Genomic DNA, 21,488 nt, shown 5'->3' with positions numbered 1-21,488 from the left:
GTACCTATCTGCATTTGTGTTTTTCTAAAATCTACTGCACTGCACAGGTCCAAACAGAAACTCTCCATAATTATAAGTTGATAAAATATTAAAATTAAGTTTAGCTGGGTTTAACATATCAATCACTTAAACCCTTCAGGTTGATGATGCCTATATTCAACTACAGAAAAATAAGTGTCAGTGATGATTATAGTAACAGAAGGCATGTGTTTTTGAGGTATGAAATGTTTCATGATCATGAAAATCCATTTTGTTTATTGTAAAGAATGCTCCAAATGAATCTATCTACATGACAATGTCTGAAATAAGGGAATGCAAGCTCCTCGTAGGATGGAAAGTGTTAATTATAATAAAGGATAAGTATATCAGCAAAACTCCTATTTCTAAGAATGAATGTTGCCATCCTGAATGAAAAACAAAAAAGTGAAACCATATGACTGAGACATCAATCAAAGCAAAGCCTACCAAGTACACGTTTTTAATAAAAACCTAAAAATTAATTCACTGAACCTTTACATAGCTGATCCATGTGATGGACTAACTAAGGCCACTGAATAGCCCCCTAAATCTTTTATGGTAGACCGGACAGATTAAAAAAAAATATGGCTAAACTGAAGATCAACTTGTCTAGTAAAAATAAAGCTGCTGATATTTTTACATGTATATTCTGATACAGAAATACACATGTGCATATATATGGCATACCTAAATTTACAGATATTGTAGCATAAAGGTCACCGCTTTTCTGCTACCTTAACTGCAAAAACTAGCATTATTAAAGTAACCATACAATATTTTGATGAAATAGCTATACTGCATTTTACATATATCAAAATAGTAAATAGGGTAAAAGACAGACAAAATTATTTATTTGTTATTATTATATTATACTTAAGCATGGTGTGCATGGTGCTAACAGCAGAGCAGTACTAGTAGCAGAAAGTAATGGTGTGTCCAATGTTCTGCATACAGGGCTGAAATGTACTGTTTGACATTCAGAATACACCAGGGGATTGATTTTCAATCATATTGGCAGAGACATTTATCTAAACTCTTCACACATAAGTGAAATGTAGTGTGTGAACATTAAAATGCATACATTTCAAAACTAGGTACATAGCCTCTATTCCTCCCCTCACCCCCAAATGTAAAACTTGTTATTGTCATCCAGATCACCTCAAATTTTAGGCCCAAAAGCAGTGGTGAAATTACTACTTTGCCAAAATGGTTCTTCCCCATTCAGATGGCAATAGTAGTGTAGTTATACAAAAGCCACAGTTTCAGCAAGATCTAGTCTATTTTGTGAGCAATACGATAAAAGTACCATCAGTCACACAGCAATGTCTGGTTTACGTTTCTATAGATAGAATTTAGCGGGCTTCACTCAATTTCATTCATCAGTATACTACACAGATACACATAAGCACAAAATGCACAAGAAGCAGCCAATACACAATGATTTTGGTGGGGTTTTTTCCTAATGACATTACTGGGGGGGGGGGGGGGATAATGAGAAAAGGAAGCAAAACTAAACAGATTGCTCCTAGCATTGTTACTTAGCATTACTTAACTGTTACTCTACTATAAACTTACAATTTTCCTCTGTCTTCTTTCTCCTTTAAAAGTATATATAGAAAGCTACAACAGTTCAATATTTTCAAATGGAATTTTTGAATACAGCAGAAGGGGAAAAAAGAAAAAAAACCCACACTACTAACAATAACAAATCCACATATTTAACATCCCCAGGATACATTTTTAGAACTTCATACATACATATACATTTTTAAGACACACATAATGGGTCTTCATGGTGTATTTTCATCTAACAAAGAAAAATGGGAAGCTTACCTGCTTCAGAGAGATCTCTAAGAGAGCTGCTGAGGGCACTCCTCTTAAGCCCTTCTCCAGTGGCATAACTATCATCAAGGCAGGCTCTGTTCAGGCCCCCACTGCCAGACTCTTTCTTCAGGCTAGAACACTGAGACATGCTTGGCCGTACCACACCTTTCTGCTTCTCCAATTCGGCTGGTGGAGGGGAGGGGAAAGGACAAAAGTCAGTTACATGATGGGAGTCCTACTCCATTATGTATGGTTGAGGATTTGTCACAACACTCTGTAGGCACTTTCAATTTGTGTGGGATACTTTCAGTTTGCTCATCAATAGTTATAGTGAGAGCAAATGGAAAGCTTTTTGAAAAAGTAAAAATAAAAATAAAGAATGTTTTGCTTGCAAAAAGGTGCCACAACCTAGTGGCTATGGCACACAAACAATCCAAGGGCTTGAGCATAGATAGTGCTCTGTATGAACAGAGTAATATTTTTCCATTTCAATGCTAGGGAATCTTCAAGGTACTCCCCACCACCACCATCACTGCATTATTTTCAATATTATCTGGCATCCAGAAGCCAGCAAACATTTTACCAACAGAAACATTTTATTTTGCTACTGCACAGTCTGAAAGTACTCAATGTTTGCTTTGTCTTTTCTGGTACTTTTATGTACCTTTGTTTGAGTCTGGTTTATGCTGACTTCTCATAGGATTGTCTTGGCAAAATTTATTCTGAGGAGTCTTGTCATTGCCTTCCTTTGACTATATCCCACAGCATCTGTTATTCCTTAGTGGTCTCCCTTCTAAGTATTAACCAGGACTGACCTTGCTTAACTTCTGAGATCAAAACTTAACTTCTGGATTTGGGGCCTTCAGGGTATCAGTTATTGTTTTTATTTTGTAGGACAGCATGAGAATATCTCAATCTCTCTCTCTGTTTTGTTTTCAAAAGAAAGAACGGAGAAAAACTTTAAAACAAGTAAATCAATATTATCTGAAAGATGTATTGACCAAAATATTACTGCTGTGTTTTCCCTGCTGCTTCCCTACAAGCTTATGGAGCTGTGGAAAGCCTCCATATATAATCACATCACAGGAGGTGAACAGTGGAGACCTTCTTTTCAAATTAGGGGGGAGTTTTCTACATGACCACATGTAAGCAGCCATACAGAGTTTAAAAGTGGGTTCAGTGACCACATACTGAAATGTGTGCCTGTGATCCAATGTAGCTGTCAAGAAGAAAATGAAATGTTTCAGCAGCTAGTAAAATATTCCTATTATTTAGAAATATGAGAACAAGGGTAGTACAGTGGTTAGAGCACTGCACTAGGAAACTGGGAGACTAGGCTCAAATTCCCACTCAGTCATGGAAACCAGCTTGGACACTTGGACGAGTCACTGTCAGCCTCAGAGAATGGCAAAGGCAAACACCCTCTTGCCAAGAAAACCTCATACGTTTGACATGACTTGAAGGCACACAACAATTCAGTACACTTGTCCTTCCATATTCACTAGGGTTAGGGACACAGGATCTCCATTAATGTGGAAAAACCACAAATAACAAAAGCACTATGTTTTTACTTGAGATAACACCTTTCTAGGAATCTCTAGATCCTCCAGTGCAAACTCTGTGGTCAACATCTGCCAGACACTGACCACAGAATTGCGCTGGAGGAGCTACAAATGCCTGGTGGAGTGTTCTCTCTAGGTCCTTCACTGTGACTTAGGCAGATGTTGACCACAGAGTTGCACAGGAGGACCTAGATATTCCTTGAGAGAACATATTAATAAAATCCATGAATAATCAAATCCGTAAAAGCCAAAGCCGCAAATGTGGAGTGACAAGTGTAATACATTTCTAAAAATCTTTGAATATAACCTAAATAATTCTTCCTGGCCTAATTTTAATGCGACAGAAAAATCATATGTCAAAATGTATTTATCCACAGTAATTAACTTTAAGTGCTCTACTATATGTACCTTTGTACTTACACTCTATTCTGTGCTTTTCCATTTCTTGCACCTCTGCAATAGACTCCCTCAGATCATCTGTAAATTTCTTTCTATCCTGGGGATTTGGTGCATTGAAATTTATAAGAACTTTTATATCTGCTCCTGGAACAGCCGATGTGAGTCGTATGCCATTTGGATAATCTAGGAGGTAATAAAAGGGAAATCTTTATATTTTATTTCATGACACATTCATCTCAAACTGTGAAAAGATTCATCTCAGTAAGTCAAAGGTTTCCACTTCCATATTAACATTTCCTTGCCTCCATGTCAAATTAACATGAGATCTTGTGTCACATTGGATCAGATTTTTTCAAAACAGAATTAAATTTCTAATAAATTTCAATCCTCCCCTCCATTCAACGGTGTAGGGACACAATGTGTGTGTTTGTGTGCATATGTGTATGTGCAGATTAGAGATGAACCTGACATCCTCAGGAACAACACTATGTCATCATAATAGCATAGGAAACTTCTGAGCATAAGAACAACAACAACAAGACAACTATTATTCATCCAGAAGAGCTGTGGTTGTGGCAGTAATAAGTATGCTGGGGGATAGTTTCTAGGAAGCTTTCATCCCCCTCACTCCTTAAAATTCCCCTAGATGAACCTCTAGTTCTGCACTAAAAAAATTAAATACTAAGGCCAAGTTCCATTGGAAGCAAGTCCATCAGTGGAATCAGGAGGCAATGAGTCCTCCTTCTGGACCTGTAGTTACCAATGTGTCCTTAATGTCTGCTTCAGAATCATTCCTTCAAAACTAATGTAAAACTTTTATTTATTACCTTTTGCACTTTCAGTATTTTGGGGTGATAAGCACCCCATTACATCACAATATACTTAAAATATAATTAAAGTAATAAAATCTAGATAAAATCTTTTTTAAAACCACACCACAAAACCCTAGAATTCACAAGAAAGCATTCATAAAGCCATTATGCGGTCTTTCTGATCAGGAAAAGGTCACCAGTATCAAATGTAAGGCTTTTTAAGTATTCAAGGACTTTAGGACATTATGCACATAAATGTTTGAACTTGGAAGCAAAGGAAAAACATTTACATGCATAATGTCTCTAGCCCTTTAAAAATGTTGTTTAGAAGCAAACAGTATGTACTTTTCTAGTTATGAATCAGTCAACAAATCCCTTCATGGTCATTATGTAAGCACCACCACTGGAGTAAGAAGAATGGTTAAATGCCTTCAAGCTTTTCCCAAGTTTTGAAACAAATAAAGGACCATGAAAAATAAAACAGAGAGCTTCAGTAAGTTGATGAGAAATAATAACAACAAATTCCTGAGATGAATCATGTTCAACAGCTGGCCTTTTTTCCTTTCAGGATGGTCAGGATCGTGAAGGAATATTCAGCTGCACAATGCAAAGACACAGGGGCATGGCATGGTCATAACAAGTGAATAGAACATAAAACCTGCCAACCTGTCAATCAACCAAGAAAGCTTAGCTTGGCAGTTCTGCAGATTTTAATAGAGAAGCTGACAATCCCAAGAATAGTCAAATAAGATGGGTGTGTCTGCATATAACACCTATGTGTGTAGACTGATTTTTCTTTCCAGCAATACTCCTTCACATAATATAGGCTGCTACTCAAGAGGGTCACCAATAGTCAGGAAGCAGGAAAATAATAATAATAATAATAATAATAATAATAATAATAATAATTATTATTATTATTTCTATCTTCCCGCCTCTCCCAATGGATCGAGGCGGGATCACAGCAGAGTTAAAATTACACTTATAATATTGCAGCATTAGTTATTGCACAATTAAAACCACAGCTAAAAATATAAGAACATAAGAACATAAAAGCATACAAACATAAAAACATAAACCATCAATAAATCACAAGGGTCAGCTGGTCTTGTTCCATACTAGTGGTCTTCATAGGAGGTCAGGAGGGTATGTGCGGCGAAAGTGGTCTGTCTTTACCGCCTTCTTGAAAGTTTACAAGGATGTGACAAGGCGGGTCTCCTCTGGAGTCCATTCCATAGTCTAGGGGCAGCTATACCGAATGCCTTTTTGGACGTAGAAACATGTTTGGATGCTGGTATCTCCAACAGGTTCTTCCCACTTGTTCTAAGAGTGCGGGGCAGATTGTATAGGGAGATGTGTTCCCGTAAGTAACCCGGACCCAAGCCATGTAGGGCTTTAAAGGTAATAACCAACACCTTGTATTGTGCTCAGAAGCTAACTGGGAGCCAGTGTAGATCTTTCAAGATAGGTGTTATATGGTCAAGTCTCGGAGAACTAATGACCAACCTGGCTGCCGCATTTTGCACTAAATGAAGCTTCCGAACTTGATACAAGGGTAGCCCCATGTAGAGCGCATTACAGAAATCGAGACGAGAGATTACCAGAGCATGTACTACAACTTCAAGGTCCCTTTGGTTGAGGTAGGGTTGCAGTTGGCGTATCAACCGAAGTTGGTACCAAACACTTCTGGCCGTCACATCCACTTGAGATGACAAACGTAGAGACAGATCCAGAAGTACTCCCAAACTGTGAACTTCATCCTTCAGGGGAAGTGTGACCCCATCAAACAGCGGTGGACAAATTTCCCTCCCCAGAGCTAAGGAACCTATGGCAAGTACCTCTGTTTTCTCTGGATTCAGCTTGAGTTTGTTTTTCCTCATCCAGCCCATTACTGACTCAAGGTAGGGATTCAGAGGGGAGAAGTCATCCTTAGTCACTGTAGCAGTTGGGGACATAGAGAAACATATTTGGGTATCATCAGCATACTGATAACCCCGCGTCCCATGTCTCCAGATGATCTCTCCCAGCGGTTTCATGTAAATGTTAAATAGCATGGGGGACAGAATGGCACCTTGAGGGACGCCAGATGTAAGCTCTTTCCTAGAAGAGCAACTGTCCCCCAGCCTCACCATCTGGGACCTGCCCGAGAGATAGGATCAGAGCCACTGGAGTGCAGTGCCCCCTATACCCAACTCCCTCAGGCATTCCAGAAGGATATCATGGTCGATGGTATTGAATGCCGCTGAGATGTCCAAGAGCACTAACAGGGTCACACTTCCCCTGTCTGTGCCCAGATGGAGTTCATCGATTAAGGCGACCATGGCTGTCTCCACTCCATATCCCACCCTGAAGCCAGTTTGAAATGGGTCCAGATAATCAGTTTCATCCAAGACAGCCTGGAGTTGGAAGGCGACTGCTCTCTCGATCACCTTGCCCAAGAATGGTAATAGGGAGACCGGTCTATAATTATTTCTTTCCAGGGGATCTAGGGAGGGCTTTTTTAAAAGCAGTTTGACCGCTTTTAAATAGACAGAAATTCCTTTAAAAGAAGTCACTGAGCACAGAACTTTGCATCTTGACCTGGTCATTCATACACGTATTTTTTTCCCCAACTGACCAGTGAACTGAATTTTATACTGATCACTGTACTGTATTATATTAAGAAATAACTTCTTGTAAATTTACCAAACCTAATACAGTGCGCCCGCGCCATACGCGGACTTGAGCGTATGTGCTCAAGCCGCGGCGCGCGCGCGGGGCAGAAGGGGCAGCGCGTCCCATTCAATTGTATGGGCGCGCGCGCCCGTTGCGCCCCGCATGCGCCCGCGCCGCCGTACACGAGCCCCATTGTTTCCAATGGGGCTCGAGCATAGGCGGAATTCGCCTTACGCGGAGGGATCCGGAACGGATTCCCCGCGTAAGGCGAGGACGCACTGTACCCTGTCACTATTCCTATTTCTTCAGCACACTGTGGGGAAACAAACACAGTTTGGCATCTGTATTTATAACTTTCTGAAGCTGTCTATCTGCATGATAAAAGGCAAGAAAAAGAAAATCAATGTATATTGTATATAAAATATAAAACTTAACAGGTGAGTACCTGAATATTTATTTAGCTCTCAGGAAAGGATAAGGAAAAGAAGTTAGGAAGACTTTTAAAGGCTTGGATTCAGCAGGGGAAAGTGGTTAGCGAGCACATTTTCATTGTTACTTAGGAGCTAAACGGACCTGCTTGAAGCACTAGCGTGGGGGCGGTGTGAGGGTGAGGTGTTTGGATGCCGTCCACTCTGACGCCACCTGCATGCTGGCGTCACACCGCCTGCCCACCTAGTGAGTGGCATCACAAAGCTCCTTTAGTGCAGCATTCAGATGACACACACCAAAAGGAGTGCCGGAAAGTGCCGCCACAGCGGCAAGGGCACCTTTTTGCCAGCTCTAAAAGAAGCAGAATTTTACCATTTCTTTCAGGGCCAGCAAAGCGCTGGATCAGGGCACTGGATCAGATCGGGGCGGATGCCTTGGCCCCAATCCAGCGCTGAAAAGGGCAACGCAGAGCCGCTCCTTTGGGTGGTCTGTTTTGCCCCTTAGTCTCAAGTGAAAAGCAACTGCCAACTTTCAAGTTTTTAATATGGCTTGTTCTTGTAAAAAAGTGAAAGAATCTATTTTGCCTTTCCCTCATGACCTACGAATGCATTGGAGAAAAATACTTCATTTCTTTTCCTGAAATTTACTGATGTTCAAAATATATTTTACTCTTATCTTGCATTCTCCATTGCCAATCTTTTCCATCACCTTGCCAACTTCTAAATCGAATGCTTTTGGATGCTTTTGCTTTAATTGACACAATTCTCAGAAGGTATGTGATGAATTCTATGGCTTGAAAAAAATGTTGAATGTGACAGCTGCCACGTGCAGATATGCTGGGTGGGCTGTTTGCAGCTTGCTACTTCCCAAACAATAGCTCTGCATTACTTTCAAGGAAACTGCTGATGAGGCAGGAGGATTATGAGCACTAGAGGCTGTGCTAAACCAAACGCCCTGCTCCTCTTGATCACCTTTGTATGTTGCTATATAGAATTCTTTCACAGAGATCATTATGCTGATATGTACAGTTTTCAATCACATTTTCATGAATATTTCTATCTTTTTTAAAATGTGTTTTTTTTTAAAGTGCTGTCACTTATCTTATGGAAACCTCTTTACACACTCTAACTTCAAATGTTCATTTTTGAAAGCAAGAACACTCAAGCAGGAGCTTGAATGCCACTCATCACATTCTGCATTGATACGAATAGTTGTTGTTGATTCATCATGATCCAGATCACAAATCTGAGGCCAAAGTAAAACGATGTTAGGAAAATGAAAACAGCAGCAGGAGCAACAAAGTAAAAGAACAGGGATCAAACATGCATCTGCTGATTGCTGGAGGTACAGTCAGGCTTAATAACTGATCTTGACTTCTATGGAAAGCTAAAAATAGACTTACACTGATTCTCAAAAAGAAGGACCTGCATGCCATATAGGGAAAATGACTGTCGAAAACTATATGTGACTGAGTTCTTCTTCTTTTGGAAGATCTTGGTGACCTAAGAATATTAACAGGAAAAAAAAAATCAAAGTATTTGCTGTAACTGGGATTTTAGCTTTCCAACAATCCACATTATATATAGCAAACAGTTGCAATATTGCACCAACAGCCATCCTAAAGATTAATTCTGCCTAAAATACCACAAATGCACAGTAAGAAATAAGCCTAAATTAGATACATACTTTTACTAAGATAGAGCCTGCCATCACCCCCTCCCCAACACTTAAGAATGCATATCATCATTCTCTATGGGACATTTTCAATTAGAAATGCCACCAGGCAGTTGCTGCCTATCCTATTGCAATTCCTTCACAGGTTGATCTGTTGGCAAATCTCTTCCCACTAAATGAAAGGCTGCAACCTCCTATCTTTTCCTGAAGGTTTCAGGATGCCTTGGCTCACTTTCTTTAAAGATCAATGTGTTTATTTTTGAGCCAGCACTACTGTGCATATTTTCCACATACTTTACAGAGAATCAAGGCCATCAAACAGCCAACAGTCTGGATTTCATTTTTCAAAACAAAAAGGCATTGATGCCCACAACCCTGGCTTGCCAGATCAGAGGCAGGAACCATAGTCTACGAGCAACTGTAATTACACGTGCAGGGTCCCACCCACCTAGAAATGGACACACAGAAACTGACTTCTGCATACACAGTGCCTCTAGCTGGATTAAGTTGTCTGCACTTAAGGAAGCCTTTGTTTTTACCTAACAGACTCTCTTTGGTACTGTAATAGGCTATAAAAATATGCCTGTCAGATACATACCACAAGGAGATCATTAAATAAAAATATTTCTCGCTGGTGTAATCCAAGTTTCTGAGGTTTATTTGGATCTGGAACTTCAAAAAGCCTACAGTAGCAAACAAGTCTCCGGTGAGGGAGAGAGAGAACCTACGGGATAGAGGTAAAGTAAAATGCTACCCTTAGTTAATAAAAAACTTAATTCTAATTTTTTACCACAACACAGAAGAAAAAAAAATCAAAATGGTGTGTGTGTGTGTATTAGTGAAGTAATCTTTTCATCACTCTTCTCAGCACTGCCTAGGATTTTTCCTTCTTTTATTGTCATGCTTATTTATTGGTATTAACATTTCACTTTACTTTTTGAAATGTTTTGCCCAACATTGTGATCCTTATAGTAAAACCATACTGCGGTCAGAAAGAATGAGCAGTTTTGCAAAAAGAAAAAACCTGCTAGTCATAGAGTAGTAATGCAGCAAATGCATAATGGATCCTGAAATTTCATGTGTGGAACTTGATACTCACAGCAAGGCAGGGAGGATTTTTCTAATTTCCTTCTCGCCCCTCCACTCCAAAATCTGCTCAGGAGGGCTGGATGACCCTCTGGAACAGTGTGTGAGGTGATCCCAGAGGCTGCAGGTGAAACTGCTAAGAACTGCCTCCCCTACTCTGACTGCGACCAGTTACTTCTGCTGTACCGACCCTCTATTAGTTGACCCATGACAGATATTTTATGGAGATTAGGTTACTGTACTTCAGAGTCAATCATGTTTCACTAAAATAAAGAAGAGATCCTGGACTACACACAATTGTCTGGCCAAATGAAAGAGTGTGAACAACTATGGTAGTTTTCAGATCAATTACATTTTTATGATATTATTTTTCCTCTACCCTCAAGAGCAGAAAAGTATAAAACAATTTCACTTCCCATGCATTAATTATTAGAGAAAACAAGTTTGTCAGCATCATTTGGACACCAGTTATTAATTTCTAAGAGTCGAGACCACTACAATGATATGCCACAAATATGAAGGAAAACTTCCCAATTGCGACTATGGTGGTGTATATGGGATAAAGGGGCTACAAAAGGAAAACCTTTTTCTGTACTTTTGTGGTCCCATGAGATCTTGTCGATCAACTATTCTAACTTGAGATTACAGTAACCTACAGCATCCTATCCTGATATGTAACTTCTTATTTAGCAATAAAATAAAGATATTGCTTAATGGACTTCTAAAGTTTTACTCAGACTAGGCTGGGATCTTAATTCTCTTGCCATTAATGACATTAAAGGAAATGGAGCTGTTCCAGCTCTCCTTTCCACTGCCCCTTATTGAACAGAATAGGAACTGTGTGTGAGAGAGACAGATGGCAAATTACTTTCCTTCTGCATCGCACAACTTCAGATCCAAACCTACTTATTACAAAAGACGAAAGCCGGAAATCTCCTTTGCAACTGCAGCAAGTTAGTTCAGATTTACAGTTTACTATTCCTGATATTTTTAACCACAGAAAATTCTCAAAGGAAAAGACTTAAATTTTATGCATAACCTTAGGCACTAGGAAAAGAGGAATTCTCATTTCTTCTTTAACATGAATTTTAGATGGTGGACAGTTAATTGTTTCTAAAAGTAACTTCATTATTTAATGCTTGAGGTTGCTGAACTACATTACTGAGCAAAGAACCATGAAACTAGAATTTTAATGTTCTATGTAACTAAATATAGTAATGAGGTTTACATGAGAAAATTTTAATATAAATAACTAATAAATAAGTAGAGGCCTGGATGCTCATGCTGAAAGCTCCCACCAAGGTCATGCACTGCAATATTCCAAAGTTTATTGTGTGTGACAATGTGATTATCTTCAGTATACCACATCTGCCTCCCTTCACATTTACCAGAAAATATATAAGAGCACTGCAGCAGCTCAGTATTCTCAGCATGCAACATGTTTGGGTATACGTATATGCATCTGCAGAGTTAAAACTAGTGTGCCAGGTGTGCCCATTGCTGGAGATGTCAAGTTTGGTCACACTGACACATGCCTTAATTACATTCTGTTTGGATAAAAGTAATGTGATGTATATGGGGCTACTATTGAAGAGTGTTCAAAACTGTCCCACAAAGCTGCAGCCATACTGTTAACCTGGGCTATTAAATGGAGCCTATGACTCCCTCATACAATAGTTCCACTGGACAATAGTGTGTTTCTGGGCACAATGTAGTGCTAGGTTGACCTATGAAGCTTAGATCCAGGTCATTTGATGTAGGAAATTGCTTGGGCTCTGAGATCTTTAGGAAAAACCCTTCTCTTATTCCTTCCACTGTCATAGGCATGTGAGAGAGGGCCTTTTTGATGGCTGCTCCTAGTCTGGAATACAATTGCTAAAAAGACTGGAATTGTCCACTTCTTGATGTTCTTACATTAACAAGAAAACAAATTTCTATTCCAACAGGCTTTGGGGAATTCTTCTTTTTTAAATGGTTTTAAAAGGGTGCTGTATTATTTTTTCAACTTTTAAATTAAAATGTTTTGAGGAATTTTCAGTATCATTGATATTTTTGTTACCTTTCAATGATACTTTTATATATTTTCATATATTCTACATTTGTTTTTAAATTTTAAGCTACTTTAATCTTGTGTTACATTTCCATATTAACTGGTTATGTCGGAGATGTGGAAAGTAATGTAGGCAAGAAAGTGTAATGCATTTATTAAATATCTTGAAATGAAATAGTAATAATAGAAAAAATATAAAGGGACATTAAAAGATGTAGGACATACAGATAGAATATGGGCACATGAGGAAGATAAGAAGAGGCAATAGAAACTTAAGAAAAAAAATCATGGTTCTCCTGTTATGTCTGAACTAGGCCTCCAAATAATTCTTGAAATACCACACTCAGCATCCCTACACATCAATAAAGCTCAAGGGTTCTTGTAAGGAAAAATGGGGCTATTTATTTATTTTCTTTCCGACCTTTCTCCCTGCACAGGATCCATGGTGATAAACCCATTATTGCCACTATTAATTGTAGGACTGGAATACAAATGTGACAAATGAGTAATGAAATAAATGAGAATGCATATATAGATGATATTCTTTCCCTCCTTAAAGCAATACAGCTTACAAAAAACCCTATAGGGAGAGGTTTGTTTTATCTTAAGAAGGGGAGTGGTTTTTAAAAATATATTTTTTTTAATCTTAAGACAAGCTCAGCGAAATTGCTCTCAGCAAGGTTTACATAGCCCTTAGCTCCAGTTACGTTTTTCACATATATCACCCTTGCATTTAATTTTACTCTATGTTGTCTCTGAATTCCACAAGGAAATACAATCTGACTTCTTTTACATAATGGCAAGACTTGATTAAATCAGTTATTACAGCTGTAAATTAAATATTTAGATTGAAAAAGCACAGCTAAACTGGGACATGAAAGCAGTTTAAAATGTTAAACATCAGAAAGGTTAAGTTCTTAAGCATATCCTGTTAAACTTTTCTTACAGAATGCAAATTAATGTGAAAGGAAATACCTACACAACCAAGTCCATGATGTAGAGATCCAATCTACAGTAGAAAGACACATGCAAGTTCATTAAACTTCAGAGAAACATAGAATTGCATCATATCAAGTAAATACTTCATAGTCTTACCATGACTAAAAATCCTACATGATAAGTAACTCTTTCTAAACTCTCTTTTGTGTAATTACATTGTCACCAAACCAAACATACTGTGATGAGAAATGCTAACCCACTCTAAATGATTTTATAATGATGTATATAGCAGGGTGATCTTGCTGCTTTTGTAATTCCACTTTATATGCACATGACAATTTTATATTACCACCTCCTCTTAGAAGAGCAGTTGTCGGAAAACAAACAACTGAGTATTTCCCCATTCCATGTGTACAGTCAGAATCATTTTGCATTAAGAAATTCTTAGTAGCCCCATTCATACATTAATTGTTCTATTTCAATCAACATACAAAGAGGGGAGTACCTAGCATTGTCCCTCTGTTGCTTTCCTCATGTGAAAATATCCACATCTGAAGAGAAATGAATTTTTTCTCATGGAGAATATCCACCTGATTTTTTCAGAATTTTTGCTTGCATGGCTATCTTACATACCAGGCTGGGCAACTGTGAAAGGCTAAGGAGCTGCATTACTCCACCTGGAGATCAGGGAGAGCCAAAGTGCCCCCTAAAAAAACCTTTTGGTCACCAAATGCCCTCTAGGAGATATTGTCATTGTTTTTGGACATTTCTGGGCCATTTGTGGCCACACATAGATATTAAAAAACAACAAAAACAGGAATTGAGCAGGTTAGACGGGCCCCAGAACATGGTAAAATTGCCTAGCCAAAAACCCTTAGAACATCGGGCAAGAACTTATTGGAAATAGCAACCTCCAAATATGCTATCACTTCCCAAAGAGCATTCTCAGCAATGGCTCTGAGACTTTGGAACAGTGTTCCTGAGGAGATCCGCTTGACGGCCTCGTTAGAAACATTTAGAAAAGCAGTTATAACTGAGCTTTTTTGTCGAGCATATCCCCCGGATATGAAGGATACACCCTTATCTATGTATGATTCCTGCCTTGCTTGTTGATGTTATCGTTACTGTCTGCTGTTGATATCTCATTGTTTTTAGCAGTTTTTAACTGAATGTTGAGATACAAACTCTGTGATTTTACTTAGTCTGTAACCCTGCTTCGATCCATTGGGAGAGGTGAGGAAACATAAATAAATTTATTATTATTACAAAAAATGATTTTAAAAATAACTCGGTAGGCCAGAGGGCTTCTAAACATAGTAGAAATGCCTTCAATGTTCCCAGAAGCATTTGAGAGCAAAAGAAAATTTTGGGGAAAAAAATGTTTTGGAATCTTTTTACCCCTGGGAGCCAAGGAATGGCACTGGGAGGCAGAACATAGCCTGCAGGCCTCACTTTGCCCACCTCTGCTCTACACAAACAGGAACTGCATGTCAACTTTTGTAGAGGAAAGTGATAACTGAGTCAGGGCTTGGTGCTCTCCCCTGTTCACTTGCTGATTGAAACTGGGTAGTACTTGAACTTTCCGCCCAACCATGTCAGAATTCTCCTTTGGAGCCTTGCCATATTCTGTTTCTTGCTGCCAGCTCTTGTTATTTCAGATTAAACTAGCATGTGGTGTTTGAGAGAGATACATCAGAACCTTTAAATACTTACTATAGAGGAGATGAAATAACACTGCATTGGGTGAAGAGAAAAAAAGATCTCCAGAAAAAGACACTTCTGGAGCAATTATTACCCTCAAAAGTACTAGATGTGGAGCAAATGATTCAGTGGGTAAAACATGCTCTGCGCACTGAATATTCCAGGTTCAGTTCTCAGCATCTCCAGTGGAAAGGTAAGAACAGGTTGCTTCCTGGTCATTTGTGCCCTCATATAATAGGGTTTGCGCCTATGTGGAGACTCCATTTGGAAGCTCAAAAGCTGAGTAGATTGGCAGAGAGCTTCACCCACTCCCATGTATTGAGCATGCCCAACCCTGCTAAACTAGCTTCACTTTCAGTTCAAGTCCATCACAAAGCTACAGGGACCTGAAAGAGGGGAGGTAGAGAGGGTTTGTGTGTGGGCACAGATGACCACTCGAAGAACCACAGTTAAAGTCTTTGTGGCCTCTACGGTGCATTACAGAGTGCCGAAAAGCGGCGCTCTGCTTGTGCTGTCATTAGCTGCGCCGAGAAGCCCCAGCGGCCAAACCATGAGGCTTCCTGGCGCAGCTAAAAAGAAGCTCCAAAATGGGGCTTCTTCTTGCGTTGCGGAAATGATGTGATGAGGCACCAATGGCGCACTCGACATGTCATTTTTGCGACGCTACGTGCGGATGCTAAGCGTCTGGCACGTAAAAATGGCCGCACCCGTGTGTATAGGGTGCGGCCATTTTTATGTCCCTGTCATGTGCTAGGAGTGAGGCCGGTATGGACGCTAGGTCCTTGGCCAACCCCTAGCACGTGACGGGGGCACCGCAAAGGCACATACGGAACGGGCCTACGTCTCACATAATAGGATGACTAAAAAGTTTATCAAAGGATGGTAGGAAGGTCACTGTAGAATAGATGACAGAACCACATGATCAAAATTGGCATCTTGACGAGACCTGGAATCAAGCCTGTAATGCCGGAAAAATGTGGAAGGCTGAGACCATGTAGCAGCCTTGCAGAGGTCAGGCAGGGAAACACCCCTGTGGAAGGCAGCAGATGAGGAGACAGACCTGGTTGGGTGTGGGCATACACCAAAAGGAGGAGGTTGCTTAGCCAGTTCATAGGCTAGGTTAATAATTTGAGCAATCCACTTTGCAAACCTTTGTGAAGAAATAAGGTGGCTTTTCTGAGGACCACCATAACAAACAAACAACTTACTGATCAACCTGAACTCAGCAGAATGTTGAACATAAAACAAGGCGCAGCGAACATCCATAGTGTGCATAGTCTTTTCCAAAGGAGTGGATGGATCTGGGTAAAAGGTAGGTAGAATAATGCCCTCAGAAAGGTGGAAAGAGTAGACCACCTTGGGGAGAAAGGAGATATCAAGTCTGAGAACAGCCTTGCCTTGTGAAAAATCAGATAGGGTTCACCTGAACGTAAAGCGGTGAGTTCTGAAGACCTCCTGGCTGAAGTGACAGTAACTAGATACACCATCTTGAAGAACAAGAGCCTTAGTGAAGTTGATCCCAGGGGCTCAAATGGAGGTCTTGTGTGAACATTAGAGAAAGTGACCATGCAGGTGCTAATGGAGGAACTGGAGGGTACAGGTGATGTAACCCTTTGAAGAATCTCTTTACAATAGGTGAAGTGAATAGTTTAGCAGAGGGTGAGCCATGAAGCTGATTAGCCACTATGGCAGACAGATAAACCTTCAGAAAAGAGAATGCCAGTCCTCAGTCACGTAAATGAAGGAGAAAGTGTAGAGCCGTGGACAGCTAGAGAGATGAAGAGGGCTCTGCACGTGCTTCAGCAATTGCACAGAAGCACCTCCATTTGTAGGAATAGAAGCACTTGGTAGAGTCCTTATGAGAGGCAGAGAGAATGCTCAACAGTTCGGGGGAGGTCAATGATGGATCCTCCAGGCTGTTAGGTGGAGGCTGTGCACATCCAGGTGGAGGACTGCCCCACTGAAGTGGGAGAGAAGGTCCAGCCAACCTGGAAACTTGAAGTAGCAGCCCCTGGACAGAGGGACTAGAGGGGCAAACCAGAGTTGCTTCCACCAGTATGGCATAATCAATATTGTGTTGGATCTTGACCACTACTCTCACCACTAGGAGAAGTGAGGGAAAGGCATAGAGGAGACAATTGGTCCAATTTAAAAGGAAGGTGTTTCCTAAGGAGTCTGTTCCTTGTCTGGCCCTGGTGCAAAAAAGTGGGCACTTCACATTCTCTGGAGAGGTGAAGAGGTCCCTGCTAGGTGAACCGCCACTGGGTATATGGAGCAAATGGTGCACTATCTTCAAAGCTGCAGGACGAGGTGGAGAAGCAGTTGGGAGTGTCAACTTGCTTGTTAATATAGAAAACGGTGGTAGTATTGTCTGTGACCGCTTGGACTACCTTGGGGCAAAGGTGGTTCTTGAATGCTCTGAAAGCCTTGATAACAGCCAGGAGTTCTAGAGCACTGATGTCCATCTGTGATTTGGAAGGAGACCAGTGTCCTTAATCTCGAAGATGTTCATAGTGGGCTCCCCAATTTGTCATGGAAGCATCCGTGGTGATCATCTTGGAGGGCTGTGGAGGTTGGAATGGCATCCCCCAGGAATATTCTGAGGGACAGTCCACCAATGGAGCGAGGCCTGTACTTCTGTTGGGAGAGTTAGTCTTTTGGATTGCTGATCAAGGAGGTGGTTGAACACAGATAGGAACCATTCTTAAAGAATTTCATATGCGTTAGCTAGGTGACTGCTGTGGTTGACACCATGAGGGCTAAAAGTCGCTGGATGCTCCATGCTGATGGGAAGGAGAGACGGAGGACAGTTTGAATGTGAGATTAGAAGTACTTGGCTCTTTGTGTAGGGAGATAGGCACAAGCCATGATGGAGTCCAGAAATGTTTCAATGTACTCTGTTACTCTAACTGGTTCCAATATGGACATTGAGCAATTGACAGTGAGACCCAGGTCTGTGAGGAGAGAGAAAGTATCATGGATGTCCTAGAACAATTGGGTGTGGGAGGATGACGGCAGGAGCCAATCGTCTAGGTAGGAAATTTTTTTTACCCCTTGGGTCCTAGGATGTGAGATCACCACTGCCATGCACTTCGTGAAGACCCTGGGGGCAGTAGAGAGGCCAAAGGGCAAGGCTCTGCTAATGGCAAAACAAAGGTATTTGAAATGTTGAGGTCGAATTGTGATGTGAAAATAAGTGTCTTTTAGGTTGATAGACCTGAACCAGTGTCCCTGACAGAGGAAAGGCAGAATGGACTTAAAGTGGAGTGATGTAGTGATTGACTCCTCTCAGTTCTTCAGAGGTCCAGTCTGCACCTGTCCGGGATGCATTGGATAGCACCTCTGTTGAGAAGGGAGGTAATTTCCTCTTGCAGAGGAAGTGAAGATGGAGTGGAACGAAAGACACCAAGAGGCAGAGTACTTGAGAATTCTATGGCGTAGCCAAGGCAAATGATGGTTAAGACCCAGGTATCTGTGGTGATGTGCTGTCAGATGTTGTAAAAGCAGGAGAGTTTGGATGCTTGAAAAGAAGATCACAGTGAGAAGATGGGATGGTGTACATGTGTTGCCCTCACAGACAGGACAAAATCGTGATTTTTTTAAGAAGAGGAGGACTTTTTTGAAGACAGTTGTTGTTGACGTCGAAGGCTTTCATGGATGGCATCCATAGTTTTTTGTTGGTTTTTCGGGCTATGTGACCATGTTCTAATTTATTCCTGATGTTTCGCCAGCATCTGTGGCTGGCATCTTCAGAGAATGCTGACCTGGAAGAGAGTGGGTATATATATACTGTGTGACCGTGGGTAAGGGGAATGATTCCCATGTTAATCTGTATTGTTCTGTTGTTGATGATCATTGGTGATCATTGTCTGCTGGGAAGTAAACAAAGTAAACAAAGTTTGGCTACCACTCCTGCAAAACAGCAAAATAAGCACTCAACAAATGCAAATGAGAAACCACTCATGGCCAGGAGCTTTCCCAGCAGACAATGATCACCAATTAGCAGACACTAATCCTCTTTTGCATATCCTCCCACCCTGAGGCATTGCCATCAACAAAAGAATAATACAGATTAACATGGGAAGCAGCAGGAGTCACCATTGATGATGTGTGATCCAGGCTGGCTGCTGCTGATACCAAGGCCTTCGATCCCAAAGGTATTGATGTCAAGGCCGTCGATACTGAGGTGGTCAATAACAAGGGGGTCGGTATCAAGGTGACAGAAGCCATTTTTCTTTGAAATCTTTGGAAGTATGGAAATGAGCAAGAGAGTCAAAGGATCCTGCAAGGAGTTTGAGTGTTCAGCCACAGGCAAGGAACACTCCCAACAAAAAACCTTCAAATGTTGAGCTCTATTACAGAGCATTTGGTTAGTAAAAGAAGGACAAACAGAACATTGCTCAATTTAGCTTTTGCCAAGACAAAAATGGCACTGAGAGTGTCTGTCAAGAGAGTGCAACTTTTTTGTTACAGGAAATACAAAGCTTGAAAAAAGAGGTGGAGGCCATAAAAGACCCAGAAAAAGGCACCCAGCTGGGCGGGAAAATAGACCAACCTTTCCCTTCTCTCTTTTTTTGGGAGAAGTAAAACTAAGAAAAAATACTAACAAAAATAAAACAATAAAACAATAAATTGAATGAATCTGACTGTACATGGGGTGCTCAGCTAGAGAACGACTGAAAGAAGCTTCTCTTGTGGCAGACAAAAGAGAACTGAAGGTGGAGCTAGATTGGCAGGGTTGGGCATGCTCAGTACATGGGAGTGGGTGGGCTACCCGTCAATCTACTCAGCTTTTGAGCTTCCGAATGGAGTCTCTGTGTAGGCGCAAACCCTATTGTGTGAAGCACAGAGACCATGAAGAAGAACATGGGTAAAAAGGATTTCTTCTCTTTGCCTTTGATACCAAGTAGTACTAAGATAGTTAAGCCAATGGAATCATAGCATATGACAGATCTACTATGATCAGACATAGAGACAATCCTTGTTGTTGTTGTGTGCCCTGATGTTTATAATTCCCTCCTTCTCCCTTAAGTGTTGGGTAAAAAAAGATGACAAGAACAGGTAAATCTCCTCAAACACAGGAGGGCTATACTGATGTATCAGTGGCAAGAGGTTTCATCTACTTGCTCAAATTTCTCTTGGACTGCCGGAACTTTTAGCCAATACTTCTAAAATGACATGAAGTCAAGTCATGTCATTTTAGACATATTTATGGATTCATTTTTGTTACTGGAGACTCAAGTGCCCTTGGTGGCTTAGAGGGCTTTTGACCAGCTTTGGTGAGCCTGCTCCTATGGTAATTTGTGCACAGAGCTAACTTGGCCACAGCAATTCATGAAAGGATAATTTCTTATTTATGTTATTGTAATTTGATCTATATAAGACTGTCATTGAGGGTGACATAGAAACTGTAGTTAGTGAAGACTGCTAGATTGGGATCAGAAACACTGCCCAGAAACCATTTTATATCAATTTTAAAGGAATTACACTGGAAGCCCATAAACTACCAATCCATGTTTAAGATGTTGGTGATGGCCTTACCTGTCATGAAATATTTGAGGAAGACCTGTTTCTCTATCTCTTTGCCTGATCATTAAGATCTGGTGGAGGGCCTCCTCCTTGGAGAAGTGTACAGAATGTAATCTGTTGTCAGACAGGTCAAGGCTAGTAGCACCCTATCTGTGGAATGCCTTTCTTGTGAAGGTATAACTGGTCCTGACAGTGGCCTCATTTTGGTGTCAAGTTAAAAATCTGGCTGTTCACCCAAGCATTTTGGGTCTAGCAAGATTATGGTTTGGCTTTTAGGCCACTCTTTCAAGTCCTAAATATTTACAGTTATGTAGACAAATCCTTTCCCTGACAACTCTCCAATACATAATATAAAATTGGATGCAGATTCATCCAACTTACCGGTTTCTTTCCTACTATGAGTTTTTCAACCTTTTGGACTTGTGATACATGGTCCTCATTTGTCTTGAGTTCTCGCTTTCGGATTCTCTCATAAATCCCAATAAGCATCTCTCTTGGGATATCTTCGCCGTCATCTACACCTGCAAAACCCAAAACTGATTGTTACCAACTCAGACAGACTAACTCTTAACAGTTCAATAATGCTCTTCTCATCAAGGTGAAAAGCAAGGACACTAACAAGCGCAGCTTGTTCAAATCAGCTCCAATGTAGGTATTATTTATTAACACTACTGATAGGTGAGAGCCTAAATCACTGCTTGTCATGATAAATCTTTCCAATCTGCTATGTAACCAAGGAAGAAGTAATTGACAGATGCACATTTCCAGATATTTTTAAGCCACTTGGGAATAAATGATTTATCCCAGAGT

The 21,488-nt window shown here is 40.5% G+C and overlaps 1 protein-coding gene across 8 annotated transcripts in view; it reads right to left on the bottom strand.

Moving 5' to 3' along the window:
• Positions 1 to 21,488, bottom strand: part of IQSEC1 (IQ motif and Sec7 domain ArfGEF 1) — a 479,651-nt gene that overhangs the window by 13,655 nt on the left and 444,508 nt on the right. For 6 of the 8 annotated variants that reach the window (XM_089523108.1, XM_089523116.1, XM_089523135.1 and 3 more), the window contains 6 exons: positions 21,060 to 21,199; positions 13,489 to 13,518; positions 9,972 to 10,097; positions 9,102 to 9,201; positions 3,813 to 3,986; positions 1,852 to 2,028 (listed from right to left, as the gene is read on the bottom strand). In XM_089523108.1, the coding sequence (XP_089379234.1) occupies positions 1,852 to 2,028; positions 3,813 to 3,986; positions 9,102 to 9,201; positions 9,972 to 10,097; positions 13,489 to 13,518; positions 21,060 to 21,199 (747 nt within the window). The remainder of the gene's footprint in view (positions 1 to 1,851; positions 2,029 to 3,812; positions 3,987 to 9,101; positions 9,202 to 9,971; positions 10,098 to 13,488; positions 13,519 to 21,059; positions 21,200 to 21,488) is intronic. The other 2 variants (XM_089523111.1, XM_089523125.1) reach the window with 1 other exon arrangement.

This window comes from Sceloporus occidentalis, unplaced genomic scaffold, assembly GCF_023333645.1.
Source record: "Sceloporus occidentalis isolate IW3139 unplaced genomic scaffold, rSceOcc1.0.p SCAF_1, whole genome shotgun sequence".
Taxonomy (NCBI): domain Eukaryota; kingdom Metazoa; phylum Chordata; class Lepidosauria; order Squamata; family Phrynosomatidae; genus Sceloporus; species Sceloporus occidentalis.
This window is presented reverse-complemented; position numbering and strand designations above follow the sequence as displayed.